This window comes from Typopeltis vanoorti, chromosome 1, assembly GCF_054136105.1.
Source record: "Typopeltis vanoorti isolate ZY-2024b chromosome 1, IOZ_Tvanoo_1.0, whole genome shotgun sequence".
Lineage (NCBI taxonomy): Eukaryota > Metazoa > Arthropoda > Arachnida > Uropygi > Thelyphonidae > Typopeltis > Typopeltis vanoorti.
Window position 1 is genome coordinate 133840681 of NC_143549.1, and position 23402 is coordinate 133864082.

The 23402-nt window shown below is 34.3% G+C and overlaps 1 protein-coding gene and 1 pseudogene across 2 annotated transcripts in view; both read left to right on the top strand.

Moving 5' to 3' along the window:
* LOC150110447 (RUN and FYVE domain-containing protein 2-like) overlaps nucleotides 1–23402 on the top strand; it is a 358385-nt gene that overhangs the window by 308746 nt on the left and 26237 nt on the right. For both annotated transcript variants that reach the window (XM_090393911.1, XM_090393918.1), the window contains exon 13: nucleotides 17515–17644. In XM_090393911.1, the coding sequence (XP_090250037.1) occupies nucleotides 17515–17644 (130 nt within the window). The remainder of the gene's footprint in view (nucleotides 1–17514; nucleotides 17645–23402) is intronic.
* LOC150110448 (5S ribosomal RNA) lies at nucleotides 13320–13433 on the top strand (annotated as a pseudogene).

Here is a 23402-nt window from a genome sequence, read left to right on the forward strand (position 1 = left end):
TTCTAGAGGAATGCAAACAGGAGTACATATCAATACTCAAAGTAGAAAAAGTTATCAAAAGCCTGAAAAGGGGCAGTTTGATTAGATGATATTTTTACCATAAATATTCAAATATGGAGGTATCAAAGTTTTGCAGTGACTACACTGCATAATTCAGAGATAATGGTCAGAAGGTCAAATTCCAAATGATTAAAGTTCTAATAAGTTCACATCTGTAAAATCAGGAATAAAGCTGAACATGCAAATTGCAGAGGAATTTCTCTATTCTGGAAAATATTTATACAAGCATACTTGAGAAGTAGTCAAGGAACCTGGAGGAAAAAGGAGCCTTCCAATGCCCCATGACACTCAAGTGATGCACAACTCTGCAAATGAATACGTAGAGATGGTCTTTTTACCCCCCCCCCCCCAACACTAACTCCCTTATTCAGCTACTTTACCAGGGAGTAATCAAGGCCTTTTAGGCCAACTTTATGCAGAGGTTTATGGACCAAATTGTTGAGGCAAATGACAACCTCAATGTTATTCAGTTATGGAAGGACTTCATAGCTGGCAGTTTCTTCCTGATAAAACACACACACTAGAAGACATCAAAAACAAGTCTATAAATATGTGTTAGAAGAACTTTGTTCATGAAAAGGACAAACATTTACATTGACACCTAAAATTCCATGTACTCTCAAACAGAAAGTCTCAACTTTATCCAACCTTGCTTCTTCTCCAACTTCTGGGACCTCCTACTCCTGAGGAGTACCAAATCCTATGGCGAATACCCTGGTGCATGCCTTGTTCTTAAACTATATAATAAAATTTTGATACAATATTTCGAAACAAGGGTCTAAAATGTTACTCATTATTGTCAAATGCAATTGAAACCTTTTAAACACATTTAAACATTTTTCTATTAATTGTAAATGGTTGCATAAGTGTTCAGGCATATGTAGAAAACATTAAAGTTATTTGGGCAAAGTACAGATTTTCATGGAATTTCATGTTTTTGTGAGAAGTGTCAACACTTAACCCTGCAAATATGGACACTCGATGTCATAGTACCTGTACACCCCTTGAAGGGACATTATCAGGAAACTGTGATGATGATGATGATGAAATTGAATGAATGCTTTAACAAATTTTTACAAAGTTTGTTTATCATCATAATGCTAAATATGGAAATAGACCTTATCTGTTTCAGTTTCATTTTTAATCTAATATTCTCTTTTGAGATATACCTAGCCTTCTCTTCCCATTTGGTTTATATTTTATTAATTGTTTAGGATATCAGGTGTTGGCCATTTGGTTTACCTATTCTATCCACTTTTCTTTACATTTGTTTAGTTTTTCTTCTTTTGATTTCATTTTTAGTTCTTTTAAAATATCTTCATTCCTTTTTTTGTATAATAATGTTCTGTTTTGCAGTTCATCTCATGAATCTCATTTCACTCGTTTTTATTCTTTGTTTATCTCATTTTATTCTTGTTTACTTATTACCCAGATTTCACTGCCATGTAATAATGTAGGTACTGCTGAAGTTTTTTTTTTTTTTTTCTTTCAAGCATGCTTCTTTTTGTACAGTATTCGGATTAAGCTTCTATTCAACGTGCCTATAATGTGTAAAAATTTCAAATTTTTAATTTTGTATCTTTTTTTTCTCCTTCGTGTCATATTTCACATTCAAGATAATTAAAAGTATTTATCTGTTCTATTATTTTATTATTAACTGTTTTACTCTTGGAATAACAGGTAAACAACCAAAATCCTTTCTTTTAGTGTTACACAGTGATCAGCATTCATTTTCGAAATTATGGATTTTACAACCGTGTTATAACTAACTCTTTTTATTATCCTGACGTTTCGATCTTCATATCAAGATCATCATCTACGATCAAATCATTGTTTCTCTAGCTTACGGTTTGTAATGTAACTCAGCTTGTCTTGTATATTTGTATATGCTCCAGATGATGATCTTGATATGAAGATTGAAACATCAGGATAATAAAAAGAGTTAGTTATAACATGGTTGTAAAATCCATAATTTCGAAAATGAATGTAAACTACCAAAAATCTGGAAAACATCAGTCATTATACCCTTACTAAAACCTAACAAAAACCCTTGTGACTGTAACAGCTACAGACCAATATCTTTGACTAGCACTCTCTGTAAACTGAACGAAAGAATAATACATACCAGACTTATGAATTGGCTCTTAGAAAATAACAAGATCAACTTCTACCAAACTGCATACAGGTCTCAACACAGTACAGAAGATCAATTATTTTATCTTTGCCAGTTAGTCATAGATGGCTTTCAAGAAAAACCACCAAAGAAGACAACAGCAATATTCTTGGATCTCACAGCTGGCTATGATTGCGTCTGGAGACAAACGTTAATAAAAATTGCATACGATACTGGAATAAGGGGGAATGCATTAATTTGGATTTCAGATTTTATGAAAGGAAGAAAAATGAAAGTAAAAGTTAATGGAATTTATTCCAACATGCATCAAACTTGGGCTGGAGTCCCACAAGTTCTCTTTTAAGCCCACTCCTATTTCTTATATATATGAACAATATCCATCCTCAATAATAAATGACACAAAAATAGCATACTATGCAGATGATATAGCAATCTGGCACACGAGCAGTAATCCTCAACAATCTGAAAAAGTCGTAAATAATTCACTAAAAGGCTTAGAAAGATGGGTGCAGAAATTTAAACTACAGATAAATCCAGAAAAAACAAAACTGAGCATCTTCTCCCACTGATAGAAAAAATAGACACAATTACAACCTTCAAATCAAAATATATAATACCCAAATAGAAAAAAACAGAGTCTCCAAAATACTTAGCCCTAACCCTAGACACTGAACTGAGATTTACAACTCCTATTACAAATACATATAATAAAGCTCTTAAAAATAAATTAATATCATCAAAAGGCAAAGTGGGGTGCAAAACCAAAGACATTCAAAACTACATATATGGCACTCATACAACCCATTATGGAATATGCATCATCAATCTGGGCTTCAGCTTCTACTAGCTCAAAAGAAAAACTTGATAGAGTACAATCAAGAGCAGCAAAAATTATCATAGGTGCAGTCTCATCCACAAATAATTTAAAAGTTCAACAAGAGTGTGTGCTTCACATATTAGAAGACAGAAGAAGATTCTCCACAGTTAAATTCACTAAAACAATCAGGAGCCACCAACAGGATCACATCTCACTCAGGACTTTCGATGCCTGGTCAAGAAAATCTAGACTAAAGAGATCATCTACGTTACAACGTGATCAAGAAATTAGAAAACAGATTGACTTAGAGCACCTATCCATTGAAATAAGCAAAGAGTCATTCTTTTCCACTATTCTACCAAAAAACACAATGATAAACTTAAATCTCCTCGAACCTTGTTCAAAAAAGGATTCACAGCAAGAAAATAAAATAAAAGGACTTGACACTATACATCACTCAAATAATCCAAACCATGCTATTGCCTACACTGATAGATCATCTGATGAAGCACTCAACCAAGGAGGTTCAGGGGTTTTTTCTAACTCTTCCTGGAGGCAAGGAAATGCAAATCAAAACCACAGCTGGTAAAATATCTTCAAACTTCACTTGTGAATTAACAGCCATACAAACAGCTCTCAAATTCTATCTCTCAAATTCAGTAATAAACATTACAGAAAGAATAACCATCTACAGTGACTCAAAATCTGCACTTGAGGCATTAAAAAATGGAAAAAAAAAAAACTCGCACAGGAAATTCATGAACTACTAATAACTTTAAATTTGAAAAATAAGAACTGCACACTGCAATGGATACCAGCCCATGTAAATATTGAAGGCAATGAAAGACAGACAGATTAGCCAAAGAAGGGATATACTTACCTCAGAAATTACACCCATTATCACTAACTGATGCTAACTCTGTTGCCAAAATAAGATTGGTAAAACAAACTATCAAGAAGAAGAATGAAATCAGTGAAATTAATGAAAATAGAGAAATAACCACAATCATCACCTGACTAAGGACGGAACATTTTAAAGGCATAAAAATTCAGCTAGATGGTAGTAGGAGCTATGAAACATGTAAAAATTGTCCAGAAGTTGAACTAACACCTGTCCATATTTATTCTTGTCCAGCAATTGCTGCTGTTCTACAGAAAATTGACAATAACCCTAGAGAAAAGCTCTACTCCACCAAAGTTAAACAGATTGCCAAAGAAGTTCTATAGATCCACGGTTATATCTAGAAGCTCTTCAATGGACTCAACAACAACAACTATTTTACTTCTAAATGGAGGTTTGTCCACAAAATGACATTGTTTTAGTTTTATCTATGGATATTTTCATTCCAAACTGTTCTACTATAATGTTTAAATTATATTGCTCCTTGTAAATTGTCTTCTTTATTTGCAAATAATGATTTATATAATATTCAGGTAAATTTCTATACCTAGGTTATTTAAAGTGTTCCACTGTATTAGTATTTCATTAATCTAAATATTAAAAAGTGTTGGAAACTTAGGACATCCTTGCTTTATTCCTTGGGTTATAGATTGTTTTTCAGAATTTTTTTCATTTATTTTTATTTCATTATCTTTGTATATATTCAATATTGTCTGTAGTAAAATATTAGGTATATTCATTCATTGTAATATATCAACAACATATGTCTTTTTATTTTATCAAATGCTTTTTTCATAATCCATGAACAAAATTTGAGTTACTAAATTAAATTCTCTTTGTTTCTCTATAAGTAGTTTTAAACAAAAAGCTTCATTTATGGTGGAGCGTTCTTTTCTAAATCAAATTTCGCCTTATATTCTGTAGAGGATAGGTCCAAACTGTTCCCAGAAGAACTGGTAATATTCAGTGGTGAGCCAGTGCATGCCAGGAGATTTATCTTTTGGTAAAGAGGTGCAGGAAGTTGTCAAATTGTATAGCATGATGGGAAGCTCTGTCTTATGCTGCATTGCTGATGAGTCTTTTCACATCAGAGAGAATTATATCAGTGGCATCCATGGATGTTGGGTTAGCTTGGTATAAGTTTTTATAGTACTGCAAGGCATGTAAGAGAATTTCATCATGATCTTCTATAATGCTTCCACTGACTGTTGTGATAGCAGAAATAGTGATCCACCTCTTGTTGGAGTTTATCCAGTGTAAAGAAATACTTTGTGGGTGCATCTGCAAAGTTAATGTGCATGCATCATTCTCTTAGTTGTGCTCCTCTTGCAGTGTGCTCTAGATGTGAGCATGTGGTGGCTTCTAGGGATTGGTATTTCTCAGAGTCTGGATGATGTAATTGCTGTTGTTGTTGCAGATTATTTAAGACTGAATGTCTATTCAAATTCTTCTGGTGACTATACTTTTGAGTAAATACCCTGACTATCACCAATTTCTGATTGGTGGTCATTCTTTATGGCTTTAGTCTTAAAGAATGATCACAAGTAGTGACTCCTGATCCATGAAGTTGTATGGCAAGATAGGTGCATGGTATATGGCCAGTTCTTCCAGTTCTGATTTGAAACTTTGCTGTTGGAATGGAGGTTAGTTTCCTGCAGCATAATTATTTCTGGCACAGTGGGCAAGGATATGCTGCAGGATGAGTGTGTTTTGCATATCCTCTAGCATTTAAAGAGAAAAAGTTTACCGGGGTGCTCATATCCTGATTTATTTTATTTGGCAGGGTGATGCTCATTTACTTTAGGGATAATTATTCTGCTGCTGGGATTCAAGCCTGTCGTGATCAGGTAGTATATTCTTTTTCTCAGGTTGATGGATTTTCTTCCTTTTTTTCCCCAGAATGGCTCTTTGTTCTTTCAGCAGAGTAATAAGGCCACTGATGTCAAAGGTGTAGTCATATGTTGTCAACAGTTTTTTGTGATGAGCTTTGAACTTTCTTAAGGAAACTCTGAAGCTGCTTATTTGTTACTGGGCCTTCAGTGTAAGGAAGATCTGCATTTTCAGTTTCTTCTTCTTCATCTGAGGACTCAAGAAGCTCGATTTACTCGTCCCTCTCTACAGGCCAGGCTGGTGGGAGGGTTCCGGAATGTTTGGTGACAAATATTCTCTGTTGCGTTGCAGCCTTTGGCTGATTTTCTGCTTTTGTTTCTTGCTCCTCTTCATTATTTTTTTATGTGAGTTTGTTATTTTTCTATTTCCTATTTCTTTTTCTCTAGGATGGCTTCTGTAGACAATTAGGCATAGTTTCTTCCAAAAGCTGAGTTTTGTTAGATAATTGATTTTGTATCATTAGTATTTTGCTGAAAGGTTTGTACTTGAGATTTTTGTTTATTGGCAGTGCTCTGTTTTTTTGGGCTGGATGTTTCATGTTTCTGCTTTTCTAATCCATTAGGGATTATTATTAGACACCTCCAGGGAGTCCAAAGACTCATCGAGTAAGGGCACCTGCTCCACAACTCTGCCTCCACTGCTCAATCCACCAACTGACCGCAACTATACCAACACCATCTACCTCTGACCGCCACCATCACTAGTATTTCCAGAACAATCACAAACATCCATGCCCACGGCGGGATTCGAACCCGCAGCCTTTTGGCTAGAGAGTGGATACGCTAACCACTCGGCAAGCAGGCTAGTTTGTTAGCTGGTTTCTCATTTTTGAGTATAAGTAGGCATAATTTCCTTACCATGGCCTTCTTGGTGGCAGTAGAAGCACTGGGTAGCAACAGTAATATAAAAGTTGTAAGGTACTCTGTCTATTTCCATATTTATGATTTTAAGTAGAAGAGAGAGATTTTCGTACTTTAACAGCATGAATAATGATCATTTACTTTCATGTAAATATGTAATATTGTCTTATAGTAACTTATTTTCATGTAAGTTGTAATATCATGTTATAATAACTATTATTAGTATAAAAAGTGTAATATCGTCTTATAACAACTGTTATTCTTATGTAACTAATCTCAATGATTAGTGAGCGTGTAATCTCTTTGCCTGACTGCAGAGAACCAAAGCCTGTTAATCTTTGTACATAAGATTGATTTTTAAATAATAATAATAAAATTATATATATATATATATATATATATAAATAAAAAATACACAGACATGCATACTGCTTGGAAAGAAGTCAACAGACACCCCTGTGAGCAAGATGCATCATGCTATGTAACAAGTCACATGTTTGTAGCCAATACAAATTGGAGGAATAGGAATATGATGCTCCAAAGTCAGTGCAACTGTGTTCAGGTGAAATGGCTGTGAGAAGAGACCTGACGGAGTTTGAAAGAGGCATTATGATAGGATGCAATGTTGCAGGCCTATCTGTTCCACAAATTGGGCCATTCCAGTCAGTGATACCATATTGAGATGGAAATGCAGAGAGTCAACTGCAAGTTTTACCTGCAGTGGATGACCCAGCTCACTCACAGAATGTGACTGTAGGGTGCTACGAAGGATAATATGTAAAATTGCCATTCGTCAGCTGACATGTTGAATTCAGAGTTCCATGCATCAGTTCACAAATCTGCAGAAAAACAAAAGGACAGGTTACTTTTAGGTAGGTGGGTGACCAAGGTATCTAGAAAGGCCCGACTAAAAAAAAAAAAAAAAAAAAAATCAATCATTACTCCAACTCACAACCTTCTCTTCAGAAAGATTTCATCCCCTATGTCTGAAGCACATCAGAAAAAATATCCAGAATCTTATTAAAGAAATACAATCTTTGCGCCACTTTCAAACCCCACTCAAAACTAGCTACCCTTATCTACTCCACTTAAGACAAACTCCCTTCCCTCTCAGTTCCAGGTGTATATAGAGTTCTTTGTTCCTGCAAGTTGGCTTACTATGAACAGACAGGAAGATCAGCTACCATCCAAATGGAAGAACATAAAAAATACATTTGTAGTCATGACTATGGTCGATCTGGGGTTGCACTTTGGATACAGTTCATAGAATCAATTGGAAAAAGACCATCATGCTCCATCACAGTAAATTCAGAAGAGAAAGACTATTTTTAGAATCTGCTCTGCTGCTGAAAAATCAGCCAAATTTAAATAAGTATGATTGTATAAAACTTCCAAAAATATGGGAAACACTAATACTTTGAGAGGACACCCAACCTAGTTAAGATTAGTCTTTCTTCCACTTGTTTTAGTTAGTTTTGTGTTACCTTTGTGTGTGTTACAAGTCTCATTTTGTACTCCCTGAAGATGTTTCTGTTACTGAGAAGAAATATTGGAAGCATTAAATATTACTTTTAATTGTTTCCTAGTGCTGTTTCACTCCATTAAACTTTTATCATGAGATAATACCACACATCATCTCTTCAGGAGATGAGTAACCAGTATCAAAAACAGAGACTTGTCCAAAAGTGCTATTCAAAATTATTTAATTTTAATAGGATCAGTTTTCAATCATTGTAATGTAATATTAGGTGGGCAGTAGTTGGCCTTGTATGTAGATGATGATGATGGTAGTAGCAGTTCTGTATAGTTGGTGGATTTGAGTGGTAGAGATGGGAGAGTTGTGGAGTGGAGTGCCTTCTCTCAATGAGTCCTTGGACTATTCACATAAAAATAATATAAACTACTTATAATGTCAGGATTATATAGTGCAAATATAAGTAGATATAGATGTAAATATGAATATAGATATATAAATATAATTATTAACCAGATTATTTAAATATTCCATGTAATATTCATTGTATGCAGTTGTGCATGTAGGAAATAAATTACCTCCCGGTAGGGTTACTATTGGGAGGTAAACACGAAATACACACACACACACACATGGAGGATACATCCATTATTCTTGGTACATAACAATATGGTATTTTACAAACTTTTCTGATCTGTTCCATTGAAAATACCCTCTTCCACTGCTGAGCATAAACACATATGCAACATCTTAGCCAATGGCTACAACCCCCAACTGATCCATAGAATAGTGAATAAGCAAGTTCCTAACCAACTTTGGAACCAATGGTTCCAAAGTTGCAACTTGCTTATTATGGATGGATTTTCACAACAGCCAAACATCAATGTATAGAACACACAGATTACATCAAGTTCAACCACTGCAGTTTTACTGACTGCCATGGATTGATTTAACCAGGTAGAATAGTGTATAATATCATGTGCTTTCAATTTAATGGTTGTTCTCTCTCTCTTTTGGAATTTTCTGTAATGTATTGAAAATGGCTATGAAACATAACTGAAAATTCTACATATAAACAATTTTTACATTAGTGACTTATCAGTATTATAACATGCCATCTATATTTGCTGGAAAGAAACCTATGCTTCATGGAAGCAAATTTGAAAGACTTTCACAGACAGCTTCCGCTCTAAATAACTACTCTAATCAACACTATTTTATTTTATTTTTTTGCATGAAACGATCATGTATTAAACTTCATAACTGAGGCAACTGATGTGAAGTCAAATAGCCTCTATAAAGAGGTAGTCATGAAGATACTTCACATGCAAACTTTGTTTGCGTACACTTAGCTAAAGGATTAAAATAAGAGTATAATTTGTCAAGTTTAATATACTTTATAACCAAGGGAATAAACCTCCTAAAACTATCTCTGGTCCAGAGTATTTTAGCATTATGACAGTACACCATGGCCCCCACAAGGGTGGGGCTGACAGGGCTCTAGCATGAGGCCCCGGAATTAGGGGGCCCATCTTGTCGGGTCGGCCAGTTAAGTGAGACTAACAAAAGACAAAAAGAAACTTTATAAAATATGAATATGTGCCGAGAGGGGACTACTAGCTTTTGCAATCGTTTCCAATCCATTATCCATCTTTTCAGCCTTATAGTTACTCTTCTGAACTTCCCATTCGAAAGAATTTACTTTAGTTTTCAGTTTTTGTTTGCCCGTCTCGCTTTCTCCTTCAATACTGAACACAATTAAAGGCTTGAAAAAATATTTCAGATCTTATAAAGGTATACTAATGACAATATTTTGGCACAAAATATTAGCAAATATTGACAATAAGAACATTATTATGCAAAGTAAAGGAATATCTCTTGGGGTCGAGTCCGCACTTATGTGACTGGTGGGAAAATGTTGTCCAAGAAGCAAAAGTAGTTGCTGAAGCAATCGGTGTGTAATTTCAATTTTGCGAAAATTGAGAAACTACTGTAGAACCTGAACAAGATTTCAAAATTTTCGTAATTTATCCAGTATTGGATTTCATTATGAATGATTTAAAAACAAGGTTTGAAGCAGCAGATAATATATGTGAATTATTCTCACCTATTTTAAATTTCCACAACTTGGATGATGGTCAACTTTTCGCAAAAGCAACACAACTTGTGAAAAAGATCTGTCAGAAGAGTTATTGAATGAAATCCTTCACCTTAAAAGTATTCATAAGATAGTTTTTGGGTTTTTGGCACAGAAACAAATCTGGTGAGACTTCTGAACACAATTTATGACAAAAAACTGCAAGGTATATTTGCCAATATCTACCTTGCCCATTAAACTATTTTGCCCAATACCGGTGTTTCTTCAGCTGAGAGATCAGCAGCAGACTGGCCAATCATTGAAAACATGGCAAAGAAGCACAAGTAGCCAAGAACGACTTAATGACCAAGCAATTTTGTGCATCGAAAATGATTTGGCTAAGCGAGTTGATTTTACTGACATTACTGATAAATTTGCATCGACAAAAGCTAGAAAATATACTTTGAAGTAATTTTGAATATTATTATTAGTTTGTATTATGTAGATGTTCGTAATTTTTTAAATAAATATTACTTTTGTGTTATCATTTAAACTAATTGATCCTAAACCATGGAGACTGTATAGCAATGCATTGTCCATAACCTGAGTGACAGGTGGTGGTGGTGGGGGGGGGGGGCTGCCAAAAATCCTGGCCTGAGGACCTGCTTCAGGATGTGGAGGCCATGCGGTACACCATTTCATTATTTATATATGGAAGAAAATAGAATACTGTATTGATTTCTTGATATCTTCATGGATCTATTTACCAATGATGACACCTCAATCAAGACCAGATTTCTGATCTTGATTGTTAAGTTCTGTGGCTTCCAAAACACAGTTTTTGTCTTTTTTGTGTGAAAATAGACAAAACTGTGTTTTGGAAGCTGTAAAGGGACTGGCTTCTTGTTGCCCCAATGAAGGATCATGTGGTGATTTTATAGCTCTTATTGTAGATTATCTTGAAGCTTGAGATGTCTGAGGAACCACAAGATTTACCATATGAGTTGGATGAGTGGAGAGTACTATCACCAACAAAACTGTGGGGGGTTTCTGGTAAGTGAAAGTAGGTCATTTATGCATATGAGGAAGAGAGTGAGTGAAATAACAGTCCTGAGGAATATCTGCAGTAACAGGAAATTCTGCATTGAGAATGCCTTTCACCATTACACATAGTGAATGAACTGAGAGAAAAACTGGCAATCCAGTTACAAGGGAGGAAGACATAACATGGCAGTTTACTAAGAAGCCCTCAATGCCAGATCTTATCAGATGACATGGAAATGTCAAGGGCAATGGCACAGAGTTCTCCAAATCTTTCTATGGTACTTGTCCAGAGATAGTTAATGTCGGTCAAGAGGCCAGATTTGTTGTGGATCTTGATCAGCAAAATCCATATTGGTGATCACTGATTTGTTGAGTTCTCTATGTGTGAAAGAAGTTTACTGTTGATGACCTCCATTTCTTTAGATAGCACCAAGGTGAAAGCAATATTTTATTAATTTGATATGGTGCTATGATCCAGGCAGGTTGTAAACTCACTGAGTAGTGAGTAGTGTGGAAACTGTGCTGAGTAGTGTGGAAACAGATTCATCTCCTGATTATAAGATAAGAGGGCAACTCTTAAATAAACAAAAAATAGTAGAGTATAACCAATTGGATTTCAGGAACAACACAAGTTTAAGAACAAATAACACTGTAAATTCAGGTGAATTTACAGTGTTATTTGTTCCCCCCCCCCCTCTCTCTCTACTTATAAACTTTCAAGATATGGAAAATTTGTATTTATGAATATTGCACAGGCTAATAAATTATGACCCCATTTCATTTACTGAACACAAAACCTGAACATTTGTATTGGTTGAAGTTTCATTTTACGATGCACAATGAAAAATGTGTATCCCAGTAATTCCTTCCTCTTTCTATGCCATATTGAATATTCTTCAGTTGCTGAACATAATCCACATGTTAAGTATGTATGTATGTCAAAGGTAATAATAAAACAGAATGATAAGTAAATATACAGTTTTATTTTTTATTAGACTTGAAATATGGAAAACAAACAGAGATGTGGTGATTGTGAAGGTGTTGAAAGTGGTAAAAAACTTTGATATTAGCAGAAACTAAACTCGATTGTTATTATGTATTAAGTAATACAAAAAATAGCTTGGTCATCTGCTAACAGTTATGTATATGTATGCATCAATGGAGGAAGGAACTAAAAAGGATGTCATGTTTGATTGATTAATTAATTAATTAGAATAAATTTTTAACTTATTCATTTTTACACTATTTCTATTAAGAGAATTTATTTCTGAAGTGCATTAAAAGTTTAACCATATACCTTATGAAAAAAAAAAATTTAACTTACAAACACATTTTTAGGATCACATTATGCTTGTAACTTGGGGTTTGCCTGGATATAGATTAGTTGAAAATGGCTTTTTTCTACAAATTCATTTAATATAACAAAGGCTTGCTGTCTGTTATTCATTCAATAAGTGTAAAAAAGACTTAACTTTCTCATTCAATTAATGATTTAACTCATTCAATTAATGTAACAAAGACTTACTATCTACTGCACATTCAGTCGATATGATTTATGCTGGTTCTGGGCATGAAATACATGAAGTAGAGCATTCTTATGTACTTGACTATGTTTAAACTATGTATTAACTTAAGTTCTGTTAAGTAGCTTAAAGTATTACTTAATTAACTTTAAACAATCTTGAAATGCCTATCTTAACGGTAGCTTTAGATTCACGAAATTATCAGTCTACAATCTTACTTGTTTTACAACTCACAACATGTTATGTATCAGCATGTTTCCTTGAATGCAAATGCTTCAAGTTATCAGCAAACTGAAGTTTAGGGTGAGTGGGGAGGATGGATACTGAAATACGCAATCCTATGCATATTTCAGTCTTACCCTGTACACATGTATATTGTGACCCTGCTTTTGCATATCACTATGATTCTTCGTGAATGACACTCACTCAACTGTCGTGATTTACTAACTTTGAGACGTGTTATGGTAATTTTTTGTTAGAATTCAGTTAGCACAAAATTTTCCTAGCATGAAACTGAATTCTTACAGATAGTGTTGCCATCCAGCAGCCAGATTGGTTTGAAAGTACCAGTTCTCATCTGATCACTGAAGTTAAGCAAACCCGAGCCCAGCTAGTACTTTGGAGCCACCTGGGAACCCTGGATGCTGCTGGCATTAATTATTTGCCAGCCTGGTTGGCCAAATGGTTAGCGTATCTGCTTTCCCGCCAAAAGGCTGCGGGTTTGAATCCCACCATGGGTATGGATGTTTGTGATTGTCTGTGAAAATACTAGTGGTGGTGGTCAGTGGTAGGTGGTGCTAGTGTAGATGATGAAGGTAGTTGCTGTTGGTGGAATGGTGGAAATAGAAGTTGTAGAGTAGGTGTTCTCCCTCGATGAGTCTTTGGACTCCCTGGAAGTGTTACATAATAATAATAATAAAATCCTTTCCTTTTTTTTCTTTTTTTTGATATCTGCTGTTGAGTCAGTAAATTCTTACCAATTTTTTTTTTCTTCAAGAAAATGAAAGGCTCGGCTCTCTTCTGATTGATCAAATGACTGTAATCCATCATTAGGAATTACTGAGAACACACTTTTCTTTTCATCAACATACTCCAATGTTGATCACATAAAGTTATAGTGATGCTGACATAATCCCACAAACAGAACCTTGCTTCTGAAGAAAATTGGATTCTGAAATAACTTGCACTAAGGTGTCAGCAGAACTAACGACTAACTCTTAAGAGGAAAACAAGGAATAAAAATGTAGACATTTACAACCCTCATAACACACAGCTCTGAGTCGAATAATCTATATATATAATCTTCAATGGTAAAATTTGATAAAACAGAATTATGCCAACAATACATATGTTGACAAGTCTCTAGTTTCAGTTGTGATAATGAAGGATGTCATTGTGTACAAAAATGCCATTATGAAATGCACTTTTTTCATAATTGCTTTGGGGATCTAAGGGAGGATGCTGTTTGAAATCCAGTAAAATATCAGCAACTTAATGAATGGGTTATTTTGTTTGTGTGATGTTGCAAATTAGTACCATTAAATACTAAAATGAATAACTGCCAACACTCAAGCTGTTCTACACATTTACAAAAAAGCATATTTGATGCTGATCACTGTGGAATATAGCAGAAACCATTCACTTTACAATCCCCCTTTGTTTATGACTGTCGAAAATGGTGTGCCACAGAATTTGCTTGCAAAGTAATCAGGATTTGTCCTTCAGCCAATAAATTTGAAGTTTTTAAATCTTCTTTGTAAAAGGCTACATTGAGTGTAGTTGAGGTAGCAAACTGATTGGCTCTAGAAGTTGCTGAAGACATTAAGGAATTGTTGAACCCCACATGAAAGGAACCTACCATTGAGGAACTTATTGAAGTGCAGAACAGGTAATCAATGAAGAAAAAATTGAAAAACTTCATCCTGCTCCATACTTTTATATTGCAATGATTTACAGGAAGTTTTTAAAAAAATTGACTCAGGTCTAAAAATTTAGATCATCAGTTACCAATTCACTTTTCACATTTAAATAAATGCAAAAAAAAGTAAATAATTAAGTTATTAAATTAAATTGAATTAAATAATTAAAATCAAACAGTAAATTAAATTTACGGTTTGATTCAATTTAATTTAAATTAAATCAAACAGTAAAATATTTCTTTAAATTCTGCATTTTAGTTTGGTTGCTGTTACAATGTAGTGTGACATAGATGAAAACTGATTTGTAGGAACATAGAAGAGTCATTGCAGTTCATCACATGGGGTCTGCAAGAAATCAGGTTTCATTTATGAGAGCTTGCTTAATGATGGTTTCAGGGAGTAGGAATCTACTGTATATTACTTTCACAAACTACATACTATCTCTGTTTGCTATAAAATGTTTAAAAAATTTTATGCTATCTGATTCAACTTGCTTTTTCCATGAATATTTAACCTTCAATCCTCAGCTCTTACTAAACTATATCTAAACAGTATTTCATTATTATTGTTATACACTCATCCCCATGGTGCCTGAAGACTCATCATCGGAGGGTCACACTAACCATTATTAATGCAAGATCTATCACACCACACCTTAAACTCATGAACTGTCAAGCATTTACAACCATCTCTGCCAACCCACTCGTTCATCATTTTCAAAGTAAAAATTCTAATATTTGCCAGCCTGGTTGGCCGTTTTGAAATCAAATGCTTTGGCAGATGAATCACTATATAGCATGTCCTCTGTCTAATACACTAGTAACCCTATTATGAAATGTAATGAGCTTAGTAAAGCATTACTTCCCTTTAACAAATCCATGTTGTTCTCTCAAAAGATTTTCATTCTCATCAATCCAGGTTTGTATTCTCTCTAACACCTTCACCATTATGCTTGATATGCACATTAGCCTATATGTAGAAAAATTTTGCTTGGTTACAAATTAAACTCACAAAAAAAAACTGTATTCTTGTTTAATCCTTTATCCAAGTGTAAGCAAACAAAGAGTAATTTAATTATAAGGAAATACACATTTTTACTACTTGTATCTCTAACTCTATGGGGTCTTAGGGTAATAATAATAATATGTGACTTCTGCATTAATTTAACCTTGGTATGGCTTCTGGGTCTAGTCCACTGATGAGAACTCAGCGAAGGCCAAAACCAGTCTGGGTAGTAACCCTTCTTATGATGCATGATATTATAAGTATTCAAAATATGTATAGAGAGGCTTCGGTGTTGATGATGATTCATAATAATGCTTTTCAGTATAAACAACACCAGGAAAGGAAAAAGTACATTTATTAAACTCACCAATACTTCGCTGGTTTTCTAATCTGCATTATCAGAGCACAATTATAACTGTCATAGGTACACAGTACTAAACTACATAACTGAGGGAAATAATTTAAATTATAACTGACAACTATATCCTTACATGGTGCCCTCTATGGGTCAGATAACCATAAAGTTAATTTAGAGAAGCCAGGCTATCAGGTCTTAAAATGATAGTCTCCCAGATCTTTGGTAAATTAATGCAACCATACTTGTTGATTTTGGGAGAGTGCTTCATAGCTGATGCTGATTCTAAAAATAGTCTCCTCAAACCTATAATGACTTCTATGAAAACATGAAACCATTATATTACATAGGATCGAGGTAGGATCAGAGAGAGAGAGAGAGATTATTTCTAGAATCTGCCACAGCATTACAGTATTCATAAATCTGAACAAATTCAGCTACCTCTCTTTACCTCATGTATGGAGAATGTTATTTTCAGCAAAACCTTCAGCAAGTTTCCATCTTCATACCCATAGAGGGCACATTTAGGACTTAGGATCCTGCTTTTCATACTTTGTTTGACTTCCTGCTAATGTGTCTGCATGTATTTAATTATATTTCTTTGTGCCCATGAAGATGCCCATGAAGGAAAATATTGGCATGGAAATTTATTAGCTAAATAAATTTAGTTAGTAATTATCTTTAGATTCATGTTGTCTCTCTCGAACATTAACATGATAATCAATGTCAAATGTATCTATACCAAAAAAAAAAAAAAAAAAATAATAATAATAATGAATTTCCTTATATGATTTAAAGGTGCAGTTTGAAACAGAAATCAGAAGCTAAACTATCCTAAGGAAAGAAAATAACAGCATTTGTTAAAGCAAACTTATTTATATTACTTGCTTTATGAAGTATTTTCTTGTTAAAAGAATTAGATCATAATTTATTTATTTCAGTACTGCCACGAATATCCATCCTACCATCTGTTGGTAGCATTCAATTCTCTGGATGCTCATGTCTTCTTAAAACCATAAAACTGGTCTCAAATAAATTTTTGATGCTTTCCATGTACTTTAATACATAGTAGGGAATGATTATTTTGTAGAGTTCAGAATATTCTTATCCTAGATGGATTAATGTCTCCTTTTGAATGCTTGAAATCATCATAATAATAAACAACTCTGTGTTGTGATGAAATTCCTCTCTCTCTTTCTCCCTCCCTCTCTGTTAAGGTTTAAGAATGTACTAAATGAAATGTATGCCTTTTTTATGTCTATAAAGTACCTTTCCATTATGATATAAAAATGTACAAACAAGATTTATGGAAATCAAGTTGCTTATCACAATGCTATATCAGTTGCTCAGATGTTCAACTTATTGTACATTGTTAAACTTAAAATAATTTTTAAAAAAAATGAGTTTGTAGTTTATGATCATGTAATATTTAATTTTTTTATTCTTCAATCACAGATCATCACTTCAATCAGATTTAAAAATAGAAAGGGAGTGGCGAACTTCACTTCAGGCTACTGTAGAAGATATGAAATGTCAGCTCTCTTCTCTTCAGAGTGATTTACAAAAAATGCATCAGACTTCAGTGGTTAGTAAGTTGCTTTTTTGATATTGCAATTTACTCTGCTAGTTCCATCTTTTGAAAACTATCATTATCATCATATGGCCAAATTGCTTGGTAGCCAAGTGACTTGGATTTTCTAGTTTTCATAAATCAGTTTTTAATAAGATTTTCAATGCCATCTCCATAATCTTCTATGTCTGTCTGTTATATATTCTCCAGCAAATGTGTTTGTTAGGTTTGTGGGATGGAGAATGGAAACTTAACTCATGTCTATCTGCTGCACTACACAGAATGTTTGAAAATATCACAATTCTTCAGTTCCATAATCCTTCAGCCAGTCATTACATTATACAGTGCAAAAATTTATGTAGAATAATTGCAAATGTTATAATACAGTAAATTTTGTGGTATCTGGCCACTCACTAACAATTTAGTATTCAGCTGGTTCCACAAACCAATTTTTGTAATTGATTACACTGTGACAACTTAGCATTTGCCAATTTCTGGCCCAACATTTAGTGCATGATCAGTTGGAGAGATGACTAGTTTGAAGTATGAGTCAAATCCTGCTATTAAGTGGCCAAATCCTATCCTATCCTTATCTATCCCTTAGGACAAGTTGAGTCCCCTAATGAGGGGTTTATGATGAATTAATGCAGCCAGCTTGTCAATCCTCTGCTGTATCCCCTAAGTGCCAGTATTCATAACTGTTGTCCATGTGTGTATGGGACTGGTTTGCCTGTCCTGTTCTGAGGGATGAAAAACACAAGTTTCAAGATGAAAAACCCTTTACTTCCGTATGAGACCGACTAACTCACCTTTAGTCGAAAGAGACCAGATAAAGGTTCCTCATGTCATAGACAGGAATCGAACATAGTTCTTTCTAATCAAAGGGCTTTGTCTATACCGACTGATATATGGAGGCTCTAGTGGCCAAATCCAAATACTATGTGTAATACTGAATTATAATGTTGCACACTTAGTGTTCACTCAGTATAGTAGCATCAGATAGCGCAATATTACATGTTGAAAAATGCTACATTTCATGAAAATAAGCCGATATTTCTAAGTTTTAAGAGTCAATAGTTTGTTGCAGTGCTGCTGATCAATATGTTCTTTAGCAATCATATTAGGTTATGGTTCTGAAACTTTTAGTAACAGATTGCTCACTATAAATTCACCATATTTAACACAAATGTTGAATAACATGTAGCTCTCATTTTTCATAGAATTCATAACACTTTACAATAATACTTTTAAGCATCAGGTAGCAGCATTTCAGCAACCACATTATTGGCATCTACAATAGTTAATATATGCTGCAGATATGCTAGATGAATTAAGGCATATATTGATAAATTCAAAATGTTTCAGACCTCTGACTATGCTACTGATTAGAAGTATGGAAAGAAAAACAATAATAATAATAAATGAATATTATATGAAACGCAAATTACAATAAAATTATTCTTTGTTTATCTGACTTAAAGTTGGGGGATTATTGATATACTAGTGTGTACAGCGACATAGGTATTGGCTATTATTCTGAGTGTGGTGAGTGTAACACAGTACAAGAATATAAATTAATTTATGGTGCCATTTGATAGCATTCCATTTAATAATAAAGAGCAGCAAGGAAGTGTTTTGTGTATTGCTGTAATGACCTTTGTAATGATTAGTGTGATCATTGCTGTCTTTTCACCAATAAACAACAAATCAACTAACCAACTAGGCTCTAGTGATTTACAATGGAACATCACAGTATAAACAACACCGAAAGAGGGGGGAAAATACATTTATTAAACTTACTAATATTTTGCTGGTTTTCTGCCCAGTATCTTCAACACACAATTTTAACTGTGAGAAGTACACAGTACTGAACTAAATAAATATTGATTTAGTAAAGTGTTGTTTGTTTGTTGCAGTTATAATTGTGCTCTCAAGATGTTGGATCGAAAATCAGCAAAATATATGTAAGTTTAATAAATGCATTTTTTTTACTCTTTTGGCGGTGTTTATACCGTGAAGCTTTATGAATAATCAGTAGCACCTAAGGCTTTCCACACAACCTCCAATGAAGTCTTTTGATTCTGTGGAGGTCTAATGATAATGTAGATAATCATTCATGATGACATTTTTTTAGTGTTAACTGTTAACTCCACAAGAAGACAAACTGATAATTGTACAAAGTATTAAAATAAGTATATATATTTCAGAGAAACTTAAAACTGTGCATACCTAGATAGTGTGAGCCTTCTTTGGCCCTAATTTTGCTTTCTATCCTTCTAATATAGGCCTATGATAATCTGAATTGGGTATTATGGATCATTCTTCTTTCACCACAACTACCAGTTCACAGTATGTCGTTGAACTCACTGTTTCTGACCTGCACTAACTGTTCTATTTCCTCCCAAAGATATTTTGTTTGATTTAGATCAGGACTCTGTCCAGGCAAGTCCAGTTTCTTCACCTATGACGTGGTGCATTGATGTGTTGGAAGAGTGATTGGTCTCTCCCAATAATGGGAGAGAGAGCAATGCAACTAAGCATTCCTCTCGAACCTGCCACTACATTCACTCCTCTAATGAGAAAGAGCGTAGCATGATTTGTCACTCAATATAATAGTAACAATATCAATATCACAATAACATGTCTATTCTCTATAAACTATGACTGTTCAGTTACTAGCATGCACCCCCGTAGATTTTTTTGATCTCCTGGTGAATCATTTCCACATTACACCATGATTTCTCTGTTGTCCTTCTAAGCAATGTTGGTTCCAGATGCATGTGTTTCTTGGCTGTAAGTAGAACTCTAGCATTTCCATCAGCTGATACTATTTGCATACAATTGATTTCAGGTGAAATAGGCTTATCAAGTCACAATTAGATAAATCACTGATATGGCATTCCATGATAACACATACTTTCTTCAAGATCTGTCAGCTCTTTGTTTAATTTGTGTGTTCAACCTACTGATATTTTCCAGAATTCAAAGTAGCATTTGTAGCACAAAGCACTTTTCAGAAATATGTAGGTATTTAGCCTACCAAACTTTGGATAACTTAATGCAACAATACTTGTTGAGATTAGTTAGAGTGGTTAGTTAGATTAGTTAGCATCATTGCTGCTGCTGCTGCTGACTCAAAAAATAGCCTTTCTGATTTATAAAAGCTTCTAGGTGGGATTGTCATTTTTTTACCTGAACTTACGCATATTGCATATCAAAAGCCAGACACTTGCGGATACATGCCACCTTTTGCACTTTGGGGTTGCCACATTTCACAGGTGTTCAAATGAATAAAGAGTTCATGGAATATAGTGAAACTCAAAATTATTATAAAATCTTTTCAAAAATGTGGTATTAATAATTGATGGTAGGAAGGATGACATTATTTCAAGACAGCGATGACTCTGTTTCTGATAAAGAATCAAGTTCAGAAAATTTGAGAGTGAAAATAAATAAACATCTGAAAAGAAGATTAATGAAATTTATAAAATTTATTTTGTTTACATTCTTATTATATGTTAGGTTTTTTAATGATTTGATGAATTTTAAGAATAATTTTTATCTAATAAACAGATAATACACATTATAAAATAAAAAATAGGTGCTTAAAGGTCAAAGCTGTATAACTGAGAGGAGACCTCCACATAGCCTTTAAAGGAATGCAGAGAACCGACCAGGGCTATTGACCTAACGTCCAATCCTCAGCTTCTCATGGTGTACCCTGTTGGGTATTTACCTGGATACTGAACGAACGAGGATGCGCTGGCAATTTGGGATTTAGCCGACCAAATTGTATTCCTATTGGCTTAAATCAATATACAAAATGATGGTACAATATGACAAAATTTCATTCTGGCTGGGGCGTCGCTTGGTTAAACAAGGCCCCTGTTGTTTTTGCCAGGGAACCAGGGCAAACAGCGAAAAGTCAGCTACTGGAACAAATCTGAAAACACACCCCAACATCACCAGAGTTAAAGATCGGTACTATCAACATAAGAAGCCTGAATGACAAAGAAATCGAGCTAGCTGAGGAATTAGATAAGTACCAGATTGACATAATAAGGGTGACTGAAACAAAAAAGACAAAAACTGGTGAGATCTTTCTGAACAATAAATACAAAATGTTATATTCAGGAAATGACAATCAAGGAAAAGAAGGAGTAGCCATAGTATTCTGCACAAAAAACGAGGGTAATCTTCTTGAATGACATTCAGTCTCAAGTTATAATGATAAATAGTAATTAAGGAATTGACAGCATACACTAGAAATATAAATTAAATAAACTTTAATATATACTTTAATATATACTTCAGTCTCAAGTAGAGTGATGTGGGCAAATATCAGAATGGGGAATTGGACAATGAGACCTATTTGTGCCTATGATCCCACAGAAGGTTCTACTAAAGTAGAAGTGGAGGAACTTTTTGATGCTTTAGAGAAAGCAACTGATAAAGGAAATGAAAAAGGAAAAGTTGGTCCTTGTTGGGGATCTAAATAGCAGAGTAGGAAATGATTGTCAGACATACAAAAATATTTTGGAAAAATTTGGAGAAAAGAGTAAAGCTAATAATAATGGCAAATACCTGTTGGATTTCTGCTCAGAACATGGACTGGTTATTACTAACACCATGTTCCAACATAAAAATATGCACAAATTCACATGGAGAAAAGAGACAAGGAATAAGAAAAGTCTCATTGACTATGTTATTGTTGATAATGATGTTTTCTCTCTGGTGCAGGACACCAGAATGTACAGAGGATTTGAAATTGGAAGTGATCACTATTTAGTCTTAAGCAGGATAAAATTGAATTTCATATCGAAAAGAATAACATGTAAGAAAGTTTTAAACCGAATAAAAGTTGAGCAGTTCTCAGATGTGAACTGTAGACTAAAATACACAAAGATTATTGAAGAAAAAATGAAAGAGTTTGAGAACAGGAACCAAACCTTGAAGATTCAGTGGCAAGCATTGAAGAAAACTCTGATTGATTCAGCCAGAGAGGCATGAGGTTGTCTGCAAGGATAGAAAAATCAGAACTCCATGGTGGACACAGGAAGTTAAAGAGGCAGTGAAAGAAAAGAAGAAAGCATATCAAAAGTTCCTGGCAAATAAGTCAGCTTGTGCTCTTAGAGAATACAGAGACAAATGTAAGAAAGCGAAACACTGTGTAAAACTAGCTAAACAAAAGTCATGGGAGGACTTTGGCAAGAATATAGAAAATAAATATCAAGAAAGTGGTAAGATATTCTGGAGGTTGTTGAAGAAGCTTAGAAATGGAGGAAAGAATGCTGTAAAAGGATTTAGAGAGGATGAAGGTGACATGAAAACTGATGAAAAAGATATCCTTGAAATATGGAGTAATTACTTCGAAAAATTGCTAAATGAAACAAGCAGTGATAGCACAATGGTAAAAAACACTGACCAGGCATGCAGTCAGGAATACATATCCATACTTGAAGTAGAAAAAAGCCATCAAAGGCTTGAAATGTGGAAAGGAAGCAGGAGTAGATGATATTCGACCAGAAATGCTGAAGTATGGTGGTATAAAAGTCTTACAGTGGCTGCACTGCATAGTTCAGAAAGCATGGCCAGAGGGACGAATTCCCGATGATTGGAATAGAGCTCTAATAGTACCCATATATAAAAAGGGAAATAAAACTGAATGTGAGAATTGCAGAGGTATTTCCCTACTGAGTGTTCCTGGCAAGATCTATGCAAGTATGTTTGAGAAACAGTTGAGAAGAATTGTGGAAGAAAAGCTTGGTGAAGA